Source organism: Mastigoproctus giganteus, chromosome 4, assembly GCF_048544385.1.
Source record: "Mastigoproctus giganteus isolate SK-2022 chromosome 4, ASM4854438v1, whole genome shotgun sequence".
In the NCBI taxonomy this organism is placed as follows: domain Eukaryota; kingdom Metazoa; phylum Arthropoda; class Arachnida; order Uropygi; family Thelyphonidae; genus Mastigoproctus; species Mastigoproctus giganteus.
This window is the reverse complement of record NC_143578.1, coordinates 71,443,017-71,462,394: the sequence shown is the minus strand read 5'-3', so window position 1 is coordinate 71,462,394 and position 19,378 is coordinate 71,443,017. Positions and strand designations below refer to the sequence as shown.

Genomic DNA, 19,378 nt, shown 5'->3' with positions numbered 1-19,378 from the left:
ACCAAAACATAAATTTACACGAATGCCAATTAATTAAAATTTGGTTGCATACCCTTGATGGTACAAGTCCAACTACATGAAATATCACTATAAATGAGATGAAAACCAACTGCAATGTGACCAAAAGTGCGAAACAAAAAGTAAAATAAAATAAAAATAGATTGTCAATGTGCCCCATCTCAATGGAAGGTTACAAGGCCAACAACTGCATTTCGAACATTAAACAAATCAATGCATTACCACATTACAGACACTAATCAACCCAGCAACACAATGAATAATGGAGGTCTTTACGCAATGAAAAATTATAATAGATCAAAACACTTACAAGGCAACACCAAACCACTGACATATATAACAGTTAAACAAGAGTACATCCAAAAGAAATTGAACTATAGAGGGAGAACTATTTATCCCCCCCCCAACCTTTGTTTGTCGGCCCTGGAGTGCCATGCATTCTTCTCAAGTGATCTCAGAGTGCGTCAGATTTCAAATTTTTCATTTATAGAGAGCTCTTTATTTCTATATTTTAACTAGTTCTTTGCTACAGGTAGTAATCAGCAGTCTTAGACAATAAAGTTACCTTACCTTTTTCTTATTTGTATTATTCAAATAGTCCAGGTATCTACTAACTTTAACTGCTGTTTGGTCACTTGGTGGTACTGCTGCTGCCTCCATGAGGCAGGGCCAGAGTTCTGGATGGTAAAATTAACCCCCCCCCCCCAGGCAAAAAGGAGCAAACTTTACCATCCAGGTTATAATTAAGCCAAATCATGACACTTCTAATCCTAAAAGATTAAAAATTAGCCAACCTCAACAGGACTCTCCATTGTTTTTCCCGTTCTATTCATTATTGAATCAGTCACCCTTTCTCACTCAAAAACATCTAGAAAATTCTGCTGGTTCGCCAAAGACAGTCAGAACTCCAATTGGAATATCTACTTGTTGACACCGTAAACAAAGAATTAGCAGCTCTAAACAAGCAAAATCCCTATCAAGGTAACTCCTACAAAGGAGTCATCGCTGAATGGGACCTAATCACAGAGGAAGAAATCATCCAGAAAATACAGAATCAAAGGGTTGTACAGGTAAAACAGTTTCTTATTAGAAAAGATAATATATTGGTAACATGCTAACTTTCAGCACACCAATCTTGCTAAATACTATAAAAGCAAGCTACTTAAGTTGTTGAAGCCACCCATACATTCTGAATCTTATAAGATACTACAAATGCCAGAAATATGAGCATTCTCAAACTGCTTGTTGAGGAGTTTGTTTGTGCATGGTCCTTGGAACTACAAACTGACTAACCTTCCAAACTGCTACAGGTCATGTGCACAATGGAAATGGAAAAATAAATACAAAAATAAAAACAGATAAAAACACAAGGTAACACATCAAGGATGCCAAAAAAGCAAGTTTTGTCATATGTGAAACATACTTATGCTACAGCAACAACAGTCTAGGAACACAGACTGACACACGGATCGCTGTAAATATTTCGCTAGCTAACAAGGTCCAATCACTACTTACTTCCATGCAGCAGTCTTCTGAGCAATCAGTAAGTGCCCAAGCAAACAATACACAGATTTCAATCTCTCCAACCACCATCCCAACCGAGTCAACAAAAACAAAAGGACAGAACTATAATTTGATAAAAAGCAATTGAAATACCCATATAGATACTGATGACAAATCTGACCAAAAGGAAATATTAGAGATATATGCAGAGGACAGATACTGGGCATCTGTCCTCTCTTTCCTAAAAAAAACTAAACTGACAGAAATAAACCAGGTACTTACTATGAAGAAACAAACAGATTCATCTACTAAACAAGAATAATGCACACTGTAATTCAATGGAACTGGAGAGGTCTACAGGACTGAGTCCACTGCGCGCGCGCGCACACACACACACATCAAAGTATATAGGACCATAATGCAGCACATGGCAGTTGCCCTACATGTTTACTTTCCTCTACAGGACAATTTGCATATCACATATTGTCATTTGCATGCAGACATTTTAAAACTGTTGCACTGTTCAAAGTGTTGAGTAATGGAACAAAGAGCATGTTACATGTTTCAAGTTGATGAAAAGTACAACTGAACCCTATAAATTTGTAAAACAAGTATATGGTAATTTTTTTTTCACTGATTTGCAAGATTTCAGGATGGTCATGGGGATTTGAATGATGACAACTACTGTGAACTCCATAAATAGTTGAAAACAATGTACACAAATTATATATGATGATTGAATGACTATATTCAAATGATGAAAGAACTTCACATTAATAAGAAAATGATTTGGGTAATTCTGGCAGATCTACACTAAGTCCATTTCACACTGTACAACTGACAAACACAAGCTGCTCAGGGCTTGAATGAACTCTTTTCAATGCTTCAAGCTGTTGATGAAGATCCCTCTTTACTGGATGCAACAGTAATAGGCAATGAGTCAATGTTTTGAATGCAGTATTATTATCTTTTCCAGGTTAATTGCATGTCAAATATTTATATCCAATTTGAGTAAATTTCTTTTAAATCTATAGTGCTTATAAAGCCTTTGAACATTTTTAAAAATTAATTACTAAAAAATTAAGCCCTATAGAAAAATATGGTTTTCGCATACTTATATACCTGTAATGGAATTTTTGATGATAGCACCACAAGTTTGGTTACAAGAGGACCAAATCTGAAGGTGTTTATAAAGCATGGAAATGTTTCCACAGGACAAAGCATTAATAGTTTGCCTCCACTAAGAAAATAATCAGTATCATTAGAGTCCATTCTGCATCATATAATGGCGCCTCTATAGCCAGGTGAGCAGGAGCAACAGTGCGTAGCACACGCTTCTTGATTAGACTGGGGTTCAAGCCCATGACCACCAAATATGGAGGATGCGGAAAGGTCAGGGAATGGCCACCACATATCCCGGAGCAATATGGCCTTAGTTGCTAATGCTCCTAAAAACCAAATACCAAACCAACCAAGCATCATATAATACTTGCAAAGTACAATATGAAGAAGACAATCACATTTCTGGCCTCTACGTTCACAAAACCTGACCCAACCAGATTTTTTTTTTTTTGAGATGGCACACACATATAGAGATAATCCCATTTCTTTACACTCCCTGAAAGCTCACATTCAACATGCATGAGGTTAACACCAACTTTTCTTACATGTTTCAGGTAAGTGTTAGCAACAGGGGCACACCAGACAGATGGCTGCTGAGAGGGGTTAACCCCCCCCCTCCAGAGGAACTCTATATATAAACCCTAAGAAAAAGCAAACTAATCTTCTTTAGGTCAAAGCAGCAGCAGCTCTGATCCTCGTGGATTCCTTCCTTCACGTGGGCATCTATGTCATCTTCTTAAAAGCTGTATTGCCAATTTTTTAGACCTAAGGTATCTCCTTCATCCTCACTTTCTCCCCAAAATGAAGCAAAGGATTTCTTAGTTACTTATAAAATGCTTTTTAATGTGCTGGAGATTTTAATAACCTGCCTGATACACAATTAAATTGTGGAAACAGGGCTACAAGAACTGTTGAGCACCATTCAATGCTGCTCTAACAAAAGAGATTTATTTAAAGGGCTGGGATAATAAAATTAAGAAAACAAAATAAACTCATTAATTTTGTTTTATACTATACATGTTGAAATGCCTAAAATACTTGTTCTCATAAACTTCTGTGAAAAAAATCTGTAATTACAGTCAATTTTACAACAAAAAATTATGTAATTTATGACTATGGAGAAAATGAATTCAAAATGAGAATTTAAAAATGCTAAGATTCTTACACCACCCCCAAGACTTTACGCAGTCCTTCAATCTACAAGGTTACTCATTTACTGCAATAGTATTGATGAATGTCAAAGAAAATGGCTGCTGCTCTGTACAATTAGCCTGTCAAATACTGAGGAATACCATAAGTTCTAAATCAAACCATAATCTACTTTCAAGTCAGAGCTCCCAGAAGACCACAGTTGTGAAAAATCTGGTGGGGGGGGGGGGGCATTGAACTTCTTATAAGCTGTTATGCCCTTAATATTATAATTTTGTGATTGGAATTTATAAACATATTAAAAGATAAATGTTTGAGAAATTAATTTCTGGTGGAAAGAATAATTATTCTACTAAGTAATATAAGTCATTTAACTTATTACTGAATTTCCATTTTATACATTTTACTTACTGTTCTAGATGAATCAGCAAAATCTATCTTAAGCTGTCCCATTGCACGGATTATAGCCATTAAACTCTGAATAGTATTACTATGAACAACTGGGCGATACTGCAAGCATTCATCTTTTGAATAACCAGATTCATGAATAATTCTGTAATAAAATTTTGTAATACATTATCAGCAATATTCCAGCTCTGTTGTTAAATAAACAAAATTATTCATAAAAGTGTATTTTGAAATTAACTTTCTAGTGTAAACTTCCTTCACTAGACTTCAGTCTAATGAAAGCAGTTTACACTAGAATATTAATTAGTCTATGAAGTGACCTATTAGTTTACACTAAGGGTTAACACTAGAAAGTTAGTCTGTGAAGTTAACTAAGTTTACACTAGAAATGTAAACCAACAGTTAACTTCATAATATGAAATGAAGTGTAACAGGCAACTTTATATCTATAAAAACATAAATGATAAATTTATGTCAACTTGACCATTTATACTGTTAATAATTAGAACCTAATTGAAAAATGGGATTCCACCTCAAGAATTGAAGGATTCCTTCATAACTCTACTATTAAAGTAAAGGAGATAAATGGACTTGTACAGTGATTGACAGGTTGAATGTCTAACAAAGTACTGGTATTAGTTATATAGAACAAGGAAGCTCGACTTTTTTTTTGTGCCTGACAGGTTGAATATCTAACAAAGTACTGGTATTAGCCATATAGAACAAGGAAGATAGACTTTTTTTTTGTTGGCACAAAAAAAAAGTCTAAGTGTGTGTGTTCCCCAAATTATATATACATATAATTTCCCCAAGATGTCAGAGTCAAATATACATGGAGGTAATCATTCAATTAATTAACAACTCACCAGCTAAAAAAGAAAGCTGCTTGAAATCCAGTCTAAACATCTTCTCCCATAATTCTCATCTTTGGACCCTTTCAAGAAGCCTGACCTTTTTTTTTTTTTTTTTTTTTTTTTTCAATCTCCATACTTTGAGACAGTATTCCAGATGCAGTCTACAACTGCTGCCATATACAGGATTATAATCTCCCTATCTAGACAAGCAAAGCATCTGTTTGAAAAAATCATTGACAGGACAACACTGGCCTTCCCTTGCTGCCTGTCTACACCATAGGGAAAACTTGGTATCTACCTGCATCATCACAGGACCTCTTTGCTGCAGAATCACAACGAGCAGGACATGTGTGCTGGTCCCATGGAAAGTAGTAATTCTTTCTTTCGAGGAAAAGCCATGAGTTCGGGGTGAATTTTAAAGTGTCTGGAATTTTGCCAAGACATGACAGGACAATGTATGTGTGTGTACCTGGTCTATGGTGGCTCCTAGGTCCATCTGTACCTAGTGTCACTGTGATGCATACGAAAACTCTGTGAAATTGGCTTGATGTGAGGTTAATGAATGTATATGTAGTGTTAGTGAATGTTCTGTAGTATATGTTGTAAGTGTCAGGCCTCTTTGCCACCAGGAAGCAGCCATCACCTGGACAGCTGCTGCACAGCTGTCCAGGTGATGGCTGCTTCCTGTATTTTATTGCATCCAATGGAGGTAGTGCAAAATCAGTAGATATATTGACCCTGTACTCAGGTTACACAGTCCTGAATACCACACTAACTTAACTACGGGCTTTTTCCACTGCAGGGTGCAATGCATAAAATCCTGCATCCACAGGAGGTAGTGCTATACCTGTGGATGCCAGCAAAATCCAGTGCCCAGGCACTGGATCTTGGGTACCAGTAAAAATAAAAATAAAATAAATTAATTAAAAAAAAAAATTTTTTTTTTGCACCAGTGGACTTGCACCAGTACAATACTCCGTAACTATGGACTAACAATTCAAAAACAACTTCAAAAAAAGTCCAACGACAGTTAAAAAAAAAAAAAATGAAAGCACAAAACAGCACAAACATACAATATAAACTTATATACAGTTTCCTCCTCAAGTTACTAATTTCTCAATGTATTTGTTTACAATATCACGTCACATGTTCCTTCACCTCTAGCAAAGAGTAAATAGACACAAATTCTTTCTTTTCCAATTTTAGGACTATATTTACACCTTATAGAAACCTATGGCAGGTTTAGTCTCCAAAATTTTTACTTTTATGTTCTTTAGTAACCCGGTTTCTAACAATGTAGAGACTTGTTCATACAATCATGCTATCCATACATGTTCTTCTAAATATCTCAACAGTTACCACCACCTTTCAACACAAGTTGAAAGTTGGTATCTAATCTTGAAAATTGAGTCTAATCACCTGTAACTTGCTGCTGACCACAGTAATTCCAATAGTATTTCCACAATATTTTCAAATCGTACAAATTATGTCACATGCCATTGCATCACATTTTTACACCACACAAAGGAGCCTTGCCTTGCATTCTGCTAAAAGCCAGTTATAAGTGAATATTCAATCATTCACCTCTGAAGTGAAACTGTAGATTTCTATATCCAACTGAACCAGCTTAGCCAGATATGTATATCTTTAATGTTGAAGTTAATTCGACCAACACAAATAGAAATTAGATTCAATTAATAGAGTTCATATTTAAATACTATCCCTTTTTTTAAAGTCTTCACTATGCCCCATACAAACTATTACTGGGTTATAACCAACTAGTCAGCAATAAGGATTAAAAAAAAAAAAAAAAAAAATCTGTAATTGTTCTAGAAGTTAAGTTCTAAATTTTTAACTTTACTGTAGATAAAAACGCCGGAGGAAAAGCAGAGTAAATCCTAAATGTGCAAATGTAACTCAAACTCAAGGAAATGGAACAATTATCAAAGTTATCAAAAGTGGATATTGTTGGGATGTCAGAGACATGGTGTCACACAGATGTAAGCAGTGCAGAATTGGAATTTGGGGAGTACAATGTGTACAGAAAGGAGAGACAGGACAGGAAGGGAGGAGGGGTTATGCTGTTCATTAAGAAACACAAAATCTAAAGAAGTGCATCCAATTGATGTTGGTAGACAATGCAATGTTGAGTCTGTTTGGTGTGACATAAACACTGGGAAAAGGAAAGTGAGAGTAGGTGTGTGTGTGTGTGTGTGTGTGTGTTATAGGCCTAATAAATCTGATGAGAATAATGAGCAATTGTGCAGAGAAATACAGTGGGCCAGTAAATAAGAATGTTTTATAATGGGGGATTTTAACTTTCCACATATTGACTGTAACTTTTGGGTTGGTCACTCGCACATTAGCAAGACTTCTGTGGATTTATTGGATGACTGTTTTCTACTGCAACATGTTCGAGAGGCAACCAGAGGGAGTAATACCCTTGATCTGATAATTCATGCATTAAGAATTTGCAGATAAAGGAACCACTTGATGACAGTGATCACAGCGTACTGACGTGCGATTTACTTAAAGATGTAACTACCATCAGGTTTAAGGGGAAGGGTTTTTACTTTTGTAAAGGTGACTATAGTGGTCTTAGGGAGTTTTTAAATTCTATACAGTGGGATCAACTATGATGTTACCAATGAAGAATTCTAAACGGTAAGCCTTCAGGGACTTAATATTGGAGGTCAAAGGCACGCCGAGGGTGAAGCAAACGATGCTCTTGCCTCAGGTTAAAAGCTGAAAGGGGCGCCAAAAGAAAGATTAAATAATTGCCAACATTGCTATCATTAACCACAGGGCGCAATTTTTCATTCTTGCCTCAGGTATTAAAATGGCTCGGCAAGGCCCTGTGGGAGGCACTAGGCTTTTCATACCAACTAAGAAATACTGTTCAAGGTTTAGGCCTAAACAGAGGTCAGATGAATTAATGAGGCTAGTGGCAGAGAAGATAAATGCATATAAATTATCAGTGACAAAGAAGCCGATGGCAGATAAAGCTAGTCTGTAATCAAGTCACAAAGGAGGTTAGGCAGACTATGAGAAATCTTTGGCAAAAAATACAAAGAAAAACAGCAAAATGTTCTTTACTTATGTAAACTAGAAGAAAAGGGAAGAGTCAGATTGATCAACTTAACACAGATGGTTTGACTATTGATGATCATGATCAGGTAGCTAATAAACTGAATGAGTATTTTGCATCTACATTCACAAATGAGGAGTTATTCAAGGAGGGGAATGCCAGAAGTTTATCAAACTCTAACATGGAGCTAAGTGATTTTGTAATAAATGAGAGCAAAGTGGAGGAGAAATTGTTTAAGTTAAACATAAAGAATGCACCTGTGGTAGATGGGATCTATCCAGTTATATTAAAAGAGGTAGCAAAGGAAGTAAGCAAACCCCCTAGACATAATTGTGAAAGCTTGTTTGGAATGAGGAGAGGTAACCATGGACTGGAGATATTCAAATGTGTCCCCAATTCACAAATGGGAATCAAAGCGCGACATGGGTAATTACAGACCTGTTAGTCTAACTTCTGTTCCAGGGAAAATAATGGAGTCACTGGTTAAGGAAACAAGGCAGGATCATCTACACAAGACTGCCGTTATAGTTCAGACAGACACAGCATGGGTTTATTAAGGGGAAGTCTTGTCTGAATAAATTTGATTGGATACTATGAGGTAGTCACAAAGGAACTGGATGCAAAGAATAATTTTGATATCATATATACATGGATTTTAGGAAAGCTTTTGATACTCTGGCACACGGAAGACTTGTATAAATTGGAGCAGTATGGCATTAAGGGCAAGTTGCTACATTAGCATTAGTAGAGGCATATGATGCAAGAAAGCAAGATTATGCAGCATCAGCCAAAAAAAAAAAAAAAAAAAAACACTCCCATTTCACCCCTCCATTGGTTCGAAATACCTGTCCAGCTGAGCCTTATAATTTATTTAGGCTATCAACTTCCACAACAAGGAATGGAAGTCTGTTCCACCAACCAACTACCTGCTGGCTAAAGGCAAATTTCCACACATCTTTCCTCAATTTGAATTTATGCCCTCTCAGGTGATTATTCTGAGTAAGAGGAATAATCCCATCGGCATTGGGCATGCTCAAACCATTCAAGGCTTTATACACCTCTATCAGATCACCTCGCCAGTGCCTAGTCTCCATACACTGTAATTTGCAAAACTTAAGCCTTTCTTCGTAAGAGCAACCCATTGTTCCATTCACTAATTTTGTTGCCCTTCTCTGTACTCGTTCCAGCAGCTCTACATCCTTCTTGAAATGAGGGCTCCAGACCCATACACAGTACTCAAGGTGTGGCCTCACCATTGTCTTATACAAGGGAATAATCACCTCCTTATCCTTGCTAGAAAAATTACTGTATATCGTTGAGAAGACACCATGAGCTACTCTTGCAGCCCATCTGCACTGCTCAGAAAACTTCATATCTGCCTGCACAATTACCCCCAGGTCTTTTTCATTCTCTACCACTGTCAGTGTAGTACCACACAGTTGACATGTTTCTCTGGGGTTACTGGTTCCCATATGTAGTACTTTACATTTGTCAATGTTAAACTTCATTTGCCACCTCTCAGCCCATCTGCTCAACCTTCCCAGATTCTGTTGCAGCAGCATAACGTCAGTAGTGTCCTTAACAACCCTGCCAACTTTTGTATCGTCTGCAAACTTGGACATTAAACTTGATATACCATTATCAATATCATTTATAAATACAGAAAACAATAATGGACCCAACACTGAACCGTGAGGGACTCCACTAATAACATTAGTCCACAATGAGTAGTGTCCATTGATTACCACTCTCTGTCTTCTCCTCCTCAACCATCCCTTTATCCATATCAGCAATTTGCATCCAATGCCACACTGCTCCAATTTGTGCAGCAATTTTCCATGTGCAAGAGTATCAAATTCCTTTCTAAGATCCAAATATATAATATCAAAGTTATTCCCTGCATCCAGTTCTTTTGTGACTACATTATAGTATCCAATCAAATTGGTCAGGCAAGACTTTCCCTTAACAAAACCATGTTGTGTCCAAGCTATAACTGAAGTCTTGTCTAGATGATTCTGCAGTGCTTCTTTAACCAGTGCCTCCATTAATTTTCCTGGAACAGAAGTTAAACTCACAGGTCTATAATTACTTGTGTCAGCCTTTGATCCTCCTTTGTGAACTGGGGTCAGATTTCCACATCTCCAGTCTATGGGTACCCCTCCTGAGTCCAAAGGAGCTCTCATAATTATGGCTAAGGGTTTGCTTACTTCTTTTAATATAACTGGATAGATCCCATCCACCAAGGTTGCCTTTTTTATGTATATCCTCAACAATTTCTCCTCCACTTTCCTCTCAGTTATTACAAAATCATCTAGCTCACTGCCAGAGTTTACTTCACCTCTGGCATTCTCCTTCCTGAATAACTCCTCATGTGTAAATGTAAATGCAAAATACTCATTTAGTTTGTTAGCCACCTGAGCAGGATCCTCAACTGTTGAACCATCAATATCCAATGGACCAATCTGATTCATCCCTTTCCTTCTAGAATTTACATAGGTAAAGAACTCTTTTCTGTTTTTTTTTTTTTTTTCTCTTTGCATCCTTTGCGAAGGATTTCTCATAATTTGCCTTTGCCTGCCTAATCTCCTTACAGACCAGCTTATATCTATCATAGGCTTCCATGTCACCCATTAATTTATATGTATCCATGCATTTTTCTTCTCTGCCATATGTCTCATTAGTTCACCTGACATCTGACGATATTTCTTAGTTGGTATGTAAAGCCTAGTAGCTTCCAAGATAAGTTCTTTGAATGCTTCCCATTTTGAATTTACTGTTGGTAACATCATCAGTTGGTCACACTGTATAGAATTTAAATACTCTCTCAGACCATCGTAGTCACCTTTACGAAAGCAAAAACCCTTCCCTTTACCCCTAATGGTAGTTACCTCTTTGAGTAAATCCCACTTCAGCACACTGTGATCACTGCCACCTAGTGGTTCCTGTATCTTCAGATTCTTAATGCATGAAGAATCACTATTGATAATCAGATCAAGAGTATTAGTCCCTCTAGTTGACTCCCGGACATGCTGATGTAGAAAATAATCATCCAATAAATCCACAATAGCCTTGCTAGTGTGTGAGTGACAAACCCACAAATTCCAGTCAATATCTAGGAAATTAAAATCCCCCATTATAAGACTCTGATTTACTGGCTCACTCTATTTCCCTGTACAGTTTCTTATTATACTCATCAGAGTCATTAGGCCTATAGCACATTCCTACTCTCAATTTTGATCTCCATATGCTTATGTCACACCAAACTGACTCGACACTGCACTGTCCAGCGATGTCGACTGGTTTCACTTCCTTGGATTTTATGTGTTTCTTAACTAATAACATAACCCCTCCTCCCTTCCTATCCTTTCTGTACACATTGTACTCCCCAAATTCCAGTTCTGCTTTCCTCATACCTGTGTGACACCACATCTCTGATATCCCAACAATATCTACCTTTGATATTTTGAGCAATAACTCAAATTCATCAAATTTATTTACCAAACCCCTTGCATTGGTGTAAAAGCAAGTATACATGCAACTGTTCTTTTTCTTAGCTACCCTAACACAACCCATGTGTTTACTAGTACCGCAATGACTCCCAGCAGTCTCTGAAATATCCCGCATCTTGTTTTCCAGGCTGCTTTTTTTTCTTGTTAGTTGTTGGCGCATCAGCTTCTATCGCCATAATGCACCTCCCCAAAGTTTTTGCATTTTACTGTGATCCAAGCAGGAGGAGGGAATCTAACCCACGACCTTTGGGTTGCCAGACATGCACTTTACCTACCTGGCTAGCCCGGTCGGCCTCCAGGCTGCTGCTCAATCCAATAGAAGCAGGGCAAGAATCACTTTCATCTCTGCCAGTGGCTACTATTAATCTATTAGTCCTTGTATTCCCCGAAGCTAACAGTTTTCCGACCCACCTAACACTGCCTCGATAGCATCAGGAAATATTCTTGCACCCTTTCTATTTAAGTGTATACCATCCCTGTAGAAGCAGTCTCTCCTGTTAACAAGTACAGACCAGGCTGAAAAAAATTCTACCCCTTGAGCCTTGCACAATCTTTCCAGGGCCGAATTGATCGACAAGGCTCTCATCATATACTCCCTCATATCTTGTCCTAGCAGAATTGCAGACACTTTCAAATTCAACCCTAATTCACAGCTTTTTTTCAACAGTGATCTGTACTTGTTAAGTAATTCTGCAGGTCTCCTACTATTAATATCATTAGTGCTAACGTGTACAACTATATCACCTTTTGTGCCCTTAAAAGATGATATCTGCTCTACATAGTCATCACCCTTTGCCCCTGGCAGACATACCCTGGTCCTGCCTTCCACCTATCCTTTTTATAAAGCATGTTTCCCAGTTTCACTGACAATAGAGTCACCAACAACTACTAGTTCCTCTGGGACCAGCGCATTCTGCCTTGGGGGTTGCCACTGTGTTACGTGATGACCAAGTGCAAGCTCTGGCATTGATGAGGGCAGCTGAGAGCTTGATGGGCCCCTCAATTTAGATCCTTCGAGGGCATCCACCCTGTCCTTCAAGCTCTCATATAGGCCCATAACAACGCTGAGTTGTCACCTAATTTCCTTATACTCCTTACATCGCGCGCACACACAAAGACAAACCCCCATGGCAATATCATGTCCTGTACCCAATTGTTCCATAAACATCAAGCAAGCAGTGCAATTTAAAAGGCTGTGATTCAGAGGGCAACTGCCCCCCCCCCCCTTAGTTCTCCCCTGAGCCACAGCACTCCCATTAGCTCTAGCCTTTTGCTTTGCTGCTCTGGTCTGAGTCATGATTTCGATTTAATTTCAATAAAATTTCAATTTCAGTACAAAATTATAACCCTAAACTTGTATCCCAACACAGTTATAACACTACATATTTTTTCAGTATCGTGTATTATCTACGAGTTCCGTTTATATAAAATCCGTATCAAATTATGTATTAATTAATTATATTACGTTTGTAATCTAAGTCGTTATATGTATTTAGTTAAAAAGTACAATTTAATTGACAATGAAGTTAAACAAGATTAATAGATTTTACTGATTAACTGGCAATATTATATTATACACTATACTGCATTGGATAAAAGGATGGTTGAATGGGAGAAGACAGAGTGGTTATCAATGGACACTGCTCTTCATGGACTAATGTTATTAGTGGAATCCCCAGGGTTCGGTGGCCCATTTTTGTTTTCGATATTTATCAATGATATAGATGAAGGAATATTGGTGTTAATGTCTAAGTTTGCAGATGATACGAAGGTGGGCAGAGTTTCCAATGACAGTAATGGCAGTGTGCTACTGCAACAGGATCTAGAAAAGTTGAGCAGATGGGCTGAGAGGTAGTAAGTGAAGTTTAACATTGCCAAATGTAAAATACTGCATATGGTTAGCAGTAACCTCAGAGTAAAGTATCAACTGGGTGGAACTACACTCAGGGTACTGGAGAATGAAAACAAAATTGGGCCACTGAACCCTAGGGTAATTGTGCAGTGAGATATGAAGTTTTTTGAGCAGTGCAAAAAGGCTGCAAGAGTAGCTCATGTTGTCTTGTCAATGATATACAGGAATTTTGCTAGCACAGATAAGGGGGTGATTGTCCCCTTGTATAAGGCAATTGTCAGACCACACCTTGAGTACTGTATACAAGTCTGTAGGCCACATTTTAGGAAAGATGTAGAGCTGCTGGAATGGTACAGAGAAGGGCAACGAGATTGGTGGGTGGAACAAAGGGTCGGTGTTATCAAGAAAGGTTAAGTTCTGCAAATTGCAGCTACTGGAGACTAGGCACCTGTGAGGTGATCTAATTGAGGTGTATAAGGCTCTGAATGGATTGAGCAAGCTCAATGCTACTGGGATTCTTCCTCTTGCTCAGATTACTCACCTGAGGGGGCATAAATTCAAATTGAGGAAAGACAATTGCAGAATAGATGTGCGGATATTCGGCCTTTAGCCAGCGGGCGGTTGATAGTTGGAACAAACTTCCATCTGTTGTAGTGGAGGTAAGCAACTTAAATAAGTTCAAGGCAGGACCAGATAAACACTGAGTGAACGGATGGGTGAAATGGGAAGGGTTTTTTTTCTTTTTTTTTGCTAATTCTATATAAGCTTTCTTTCTTTCATCATCTGCCTCTACTAATGCTATCCACTTACCTTGTACCAACCATCTGGGATCTTAGTTAAAGTCTCTTGAGAAAATAACTTTTGATGCAAAATCCTGAAAGGTTTCAAAATTTCCTGGACCACCCACAAGCAGGTGAACATTACTGTTTAACAATTCAGGAATTTCTCATCAGTATCTGTATTGCATCAGAATAGAGATGACAGTCAAATAAAACAAAACATGAAACCACGTTTCTGTTTCTCCACATGTACACCAAGGATCTGGCTCAAGCCTCCTCTCAAACAGTTTTGACCTGAGTGAGCAGTGTCCAGTCAGTAAATACAAATGTATTCACTTTAGGAGAAAACCATGGCTTCAACAGTTTACAAATCCACATGGTCAACCTTCGGAACGTATTTTCTTGTTACCTCTCCACACTCAACTACTATTCCAGCATTGTTGCCAAACTTATACCAAGAAAGTCCAAATCCTTGTTTTCTCATTTTTCAGATCATTAGCCAGGGTCTGAAGTAATGTCTAGTTCGGTATTAGACAAGCCCTTTTTTAATTTACTTATCATGCCCAAATAAATAATATGTAGATCTAAAGGCAGTGTGCCAGCAAGTTCTTGAGGTTGTCACAGACATTCTTTCAGATATGCCAGACAAGCTGTACTTGCTACCTGGGAGTCTAAAAGCTGATGGAACTGATATTTGGGTGACAATCAAGTCAAGTAGATCCAATTTCTGTGAAGTCCGGATGTTCTATGACAGCCAAATCCTCTGCCTGTACCTTCACGATGGTGGGCTATTACTAATCCTGGGTATAACCTCCATGCATAAGCACACTGGGTAACCACCAGGTATGAACCAATGTAAGCAGGTGTCGAGGTGTAGTGCCCACACCACATGGAGAAATGCCATCCTTCTGTGTTACCAGGCAATACTAGGTGGCAGATAACTCATCAAACGGTGCAATACCACCACTTTGCTTATTGGAGACTTGAAGTTGTGGAACCCATGTTTAGTCTCCAGAACGAAGTTCCGGTCAACCCTTCCCCATCTCTTCCATCATGCAGTATGACTGATGACTTTGAGATTATAATGAACATCATGGAGAGATCCAATCTTCCTTACATTTCAAGGGTACAGCTCTAAAACGGTGTTTGCAGGCCGGCCGCTAGTTAGTACACCAGACTGAACCTATTTAACTCTTTAGGAGGCTTCCGGATCAGCTAGTGTATAATCTTGCTACCTCTACTCTGCCAGATAGTGACTGGAGTGAGTCCCAGTAGTGCGGGGGACATTGTTGAGGCCACGTTATGTCAAGGATCTGAGTATATTCTTACCATGTGTAAGCCATATCCAAAAATTTCATTACTTCATACAGCATGTCCCCCCCCCCCACCTTTCCTTACTATTGAATACACCATGACTTGTTGTTGTTGTTTGGTTTTTAGGAGCATTAGCAACTAAGGCCATATTGCTCCAGGATATGCGGTGGTCATTCCTTAACCTTTCCGCATCCTCCGTATTTGGTGGTGACGGGCTCGAACCCCGGTCTAATCAAGAAGCGTGTGCTACGCACTGCTGCTCCTTCCCACCTGGCTACGGAAGCGCCACCATGACTTGTCAAACTAACAGAGTAAGCTTATCTGCGAAAAGATCTAAACCTCCCAAAAACTTCCTAGCTCATTTCACAAATATACGTGGTCTCTTTAGACATGTCCTATCAGAGTGAATGGTGCCTCCTCCTTACCCTAATTATCTGGAATGCCTCACCGTGTGTGTGTGTGTGAGAGAGAGAGAGAGAGAGAGAGAGAGAGAGAGAGAGAGAGACGTGTCAAAGTGTCTCTGCGGATATATGTGAAATGTAAGGAAGGAACACTTCCTAATTCATTTCACAAATATACGTGGTCCCAATTCTAATCTCAATGATGTCCATTTCCACTTGCAGTCTGCCAAACCCCATGTACTTTTTCTGACAGAATCTCAGTTACCGGTTGATTCAACTACTGCTCATCTCAGATGCCCAAATTATTCGCTGTATGATTCCTTTCACCTCAAAGGTGGTATTGTGCATATGTCCGTTCTGATATTCCCTATAAGAGACTTGGTAATTTGGAATCTTCTCTTTTCGATCTTCTCTGGCTTAAAATTTCTCTACCTCATTCTGTCAAATTGATCTGTTGTCTCTACTGTTCTCCCAACTTCAATAATAACTTCGAGCTCTTTTACTTTCTCTCTTTGCAACTTGACTTGCTCCAGTCCAACTTTCCTAACAATTAGTTAATTTTCCTTGGTGATTTTAATGTTCACAACTCCAGCTGGCTTCCGTTTTCTAGTCACACCGACCCAGCTGGTCGAGATACTGATGCTTTTGCAATTTCTAATGACATTGCACAGATTGTTCATTTACCTACAAGAATACCAGACAATCCAAACCATACAGCCAACAAGCTTGTTCTTTTTCTCACAAACAACCCATCTAAGTACAGGTCGAAGTGAGTGGTCCTTTAGGTACCTCAGATCACAACTTGGTGATTGTCTCTTCTTCAATGGAGCCTTTATCTCGTGGCTATTCCCAACTTCGTATTGTTTGGCATTACAAGAATGCAAAATGGGATGATTTCAGAGATTTCTTTTCTTCTTTTCCTTGGTCGGATTACTGTTTCAAAACTTCTGATGTCAACATTTGCTCAGATTGTGTCAGTGAAATTATTCTTGTACGAATGGAATCCTTTATTCCACACTCCACTTTAAAATCTCGTCCTTTATCTTTTTTTTTTTTTGTAGTTGTTGGTGCATTGGCTTCTGTGGCCATAGTGCACCTCCCAAGGTTTTTTGCAGTACTTTGATCCAAGCCCGAGGCGGGATTCGAACCCGTGACCTTTGGGTTCCCAGGCAGGCACTTTACCCACCCAGCTAGCCCGGTCGGCCGTCATTTATCTAAACCATGGTTTTCCAATAAATGTGCTAAGGCTGTTCAAGGTTAGAACATTGCATATCGTAATTGGCTTGTTTCCAATTCTTCAGTTTCATTTTCTGCCTACACAAAAGCTCGCAACAGTTGTAAAGCGGTCATTAATCAGTCCAAACTAGATTTTGAACAGACTAAGAATAGAAAACTTGCTTCTTGCCCTAATGGTAGCCGAGCATTCTTGCCTCTTACCAAAGCTATTAGCTGCAACTTTTGCCCATTTCTGCTCCCACCTCTGTCCAAACCAGATGGTTCTGTTGTCACTTCAGCCAAGGATAAAGCTGACCTGCTAGCATCCCATTTTTCTTCCAACTTGTGTATTAATGATCTTGGTAAAACACCTCCCACCATTCCCAACATGCTCCATTCAATGCCTCCTGTGATCTTCCATCAAAGGGATGTCAGAAGGATTTTGACGAATCTTGATGCTAAGAAAGCTCCAGGTCCTGATGGTATTTCTCCACTTATTCTCAAAACCTGTGCTCCTGAACTTACTCCTGTTCTTTGCCGCCTTTTTTCACTTTCTTATTCCAAAGGTGTTTTTCCTTCTGCTTGGAAATTCGCTCAAAACTAGCCAGTTCCTAAACAGAGTGATAAGTCCCTCCCATTCAATTATCGTCCCATTGCAATTACTTCTTCTCTTTCTAAAGTAATGGAGAAACTGCCAAATCTTAAAGTACCTAGAAACCTTCCATCTGATCAATGACTGCCAGTATGGATTCCGTCAGTGTCAATCCACTGGTGATATTCTGGCTTATGTTACCCATATATGGACAAAATCAATGGAAAAGTTTGGTGAAACACAAGCAGTTGCTCTTGATATATCAAAGACTTTCGATTGTGTTTGGCGTAAAGGTCTTCTAAACAAGCTTCCATCTTATGGTTGGCCAACTGTTTTTTGTAATTGGTTATCCAGTTTTCTCTCTGATCACTCACTGAGGGCGATGGTAGATGGCTCTCTGTCTTCTAACTTCTCCACTAATGCTAGTGTCCCCCCAAGATTCTTTTCCAAAATTTTCTTTTCCCCCGCTCTTTTCCTATTGTATATTAATGACCTTCTTCCATTGACTAGAAATCCTATCCATAGTTTTGCCAATGATAGCACATTGCATTCCACTTTACATTTTGAAAAACCTTGCCCTGCTCAATCAGCTTCAACTTCTCAAATATCCGCTACCAATTCCTTAAATGCCTATCTCGAGGTAATTCTCCAGTGGGGCAAAGAGAACTTAGTTGATTTAAATCCTTCTAAAACTCAGTCTTGTCTTATATCTTGCAAAAGGAATTCTTCTGCTCCAATGCTTATCTTTGGTGACACTCCGATTTCTAGGCAAAATGGTATATCTCTTTTGGGGATTACTCTGACTTCTAATCTCTCCTGGCACAAGCACATTACAAATATTGCTTCCTCTGCATCTAAAAAACTTGGTTTTCTCTTTCGCTCTCGGTGCTTCTTTTCTTCCAAACAGCTATCCACTTTGTACAAATCGCAAATCTGCCCTAACATGGAATATTGTTCTCACATTTGGGGCAGTGTCCCCAAACCTCTCTCTCAGGCTTCTAGATTCCATTCAGAAGAGGGCAGTTAGGTTAATTAATGACTCCTGTCTAACAGAGTCTCTCCACTCACTGTCTCATAGATGTACTGTTTCTGCTGCACGCCTTTTCTTCTGAATTTGCTTCTCTAATTCCCATTCTCTCTTTCAAAACAGTCTGAACACGTGCTGCCACCAGCCAACATCCATTTACTGTCTAACTTCAAACTCACATAACCAACTTTTCATCTTCCTCGTTTAATCATTCAACTGCCGTTTTCTGGAACAACCTTCCTTCACACGTATTTCCTGAAAATTACAGTGTACAGAAGTTCAAGTCTAATGTCAACAAATATCTTCTTTCGTCTTCTCAACCTCCAACCCCAGCATGGTACTAAGTACTATAGGTTCTAATACCTCTCGTGTTTGGGGTTTTCATAAAAAAAAAAACAGTACAGAGAAGGGCAATGAGATTGGTGAGTAGAACAAAGGGTCGGTGTTATCAAGAAAGGCTTAAGGTCTGCAAATGGAAGCTTCTGGAGACTGTACGTGGCACATGCATGATAGAAAGAAGCATTGATATTTGTATCAAAATTAGTTT

At 38.8% G+C, this 19,378-nt stretch overlaps 1 protein-coding gene across 1 annotated transcript in view; it reads right to left on the bottom strand.

Moving 5' to 3' along the window:
* The window catches only part of Galphai (G protein alpha i subunit), a 180,767-nt gene that overhangs the window by 70,693 nt on the left and 90,696 nt on the right, over positions 1 to 19,378 (bottom strand). Inside the window, exon 3 of the mRNA XM_090371600.1 lies at positions 4,204 to 4,345. Within this exon, the coding sequence (XP_090227726.1) occupies positions 4,204 to 4,345 (142 nt within the window). The remainder of the gene's footprint in view (positions 1 to 4,203; positions 4,346 to 19,378) is intronic.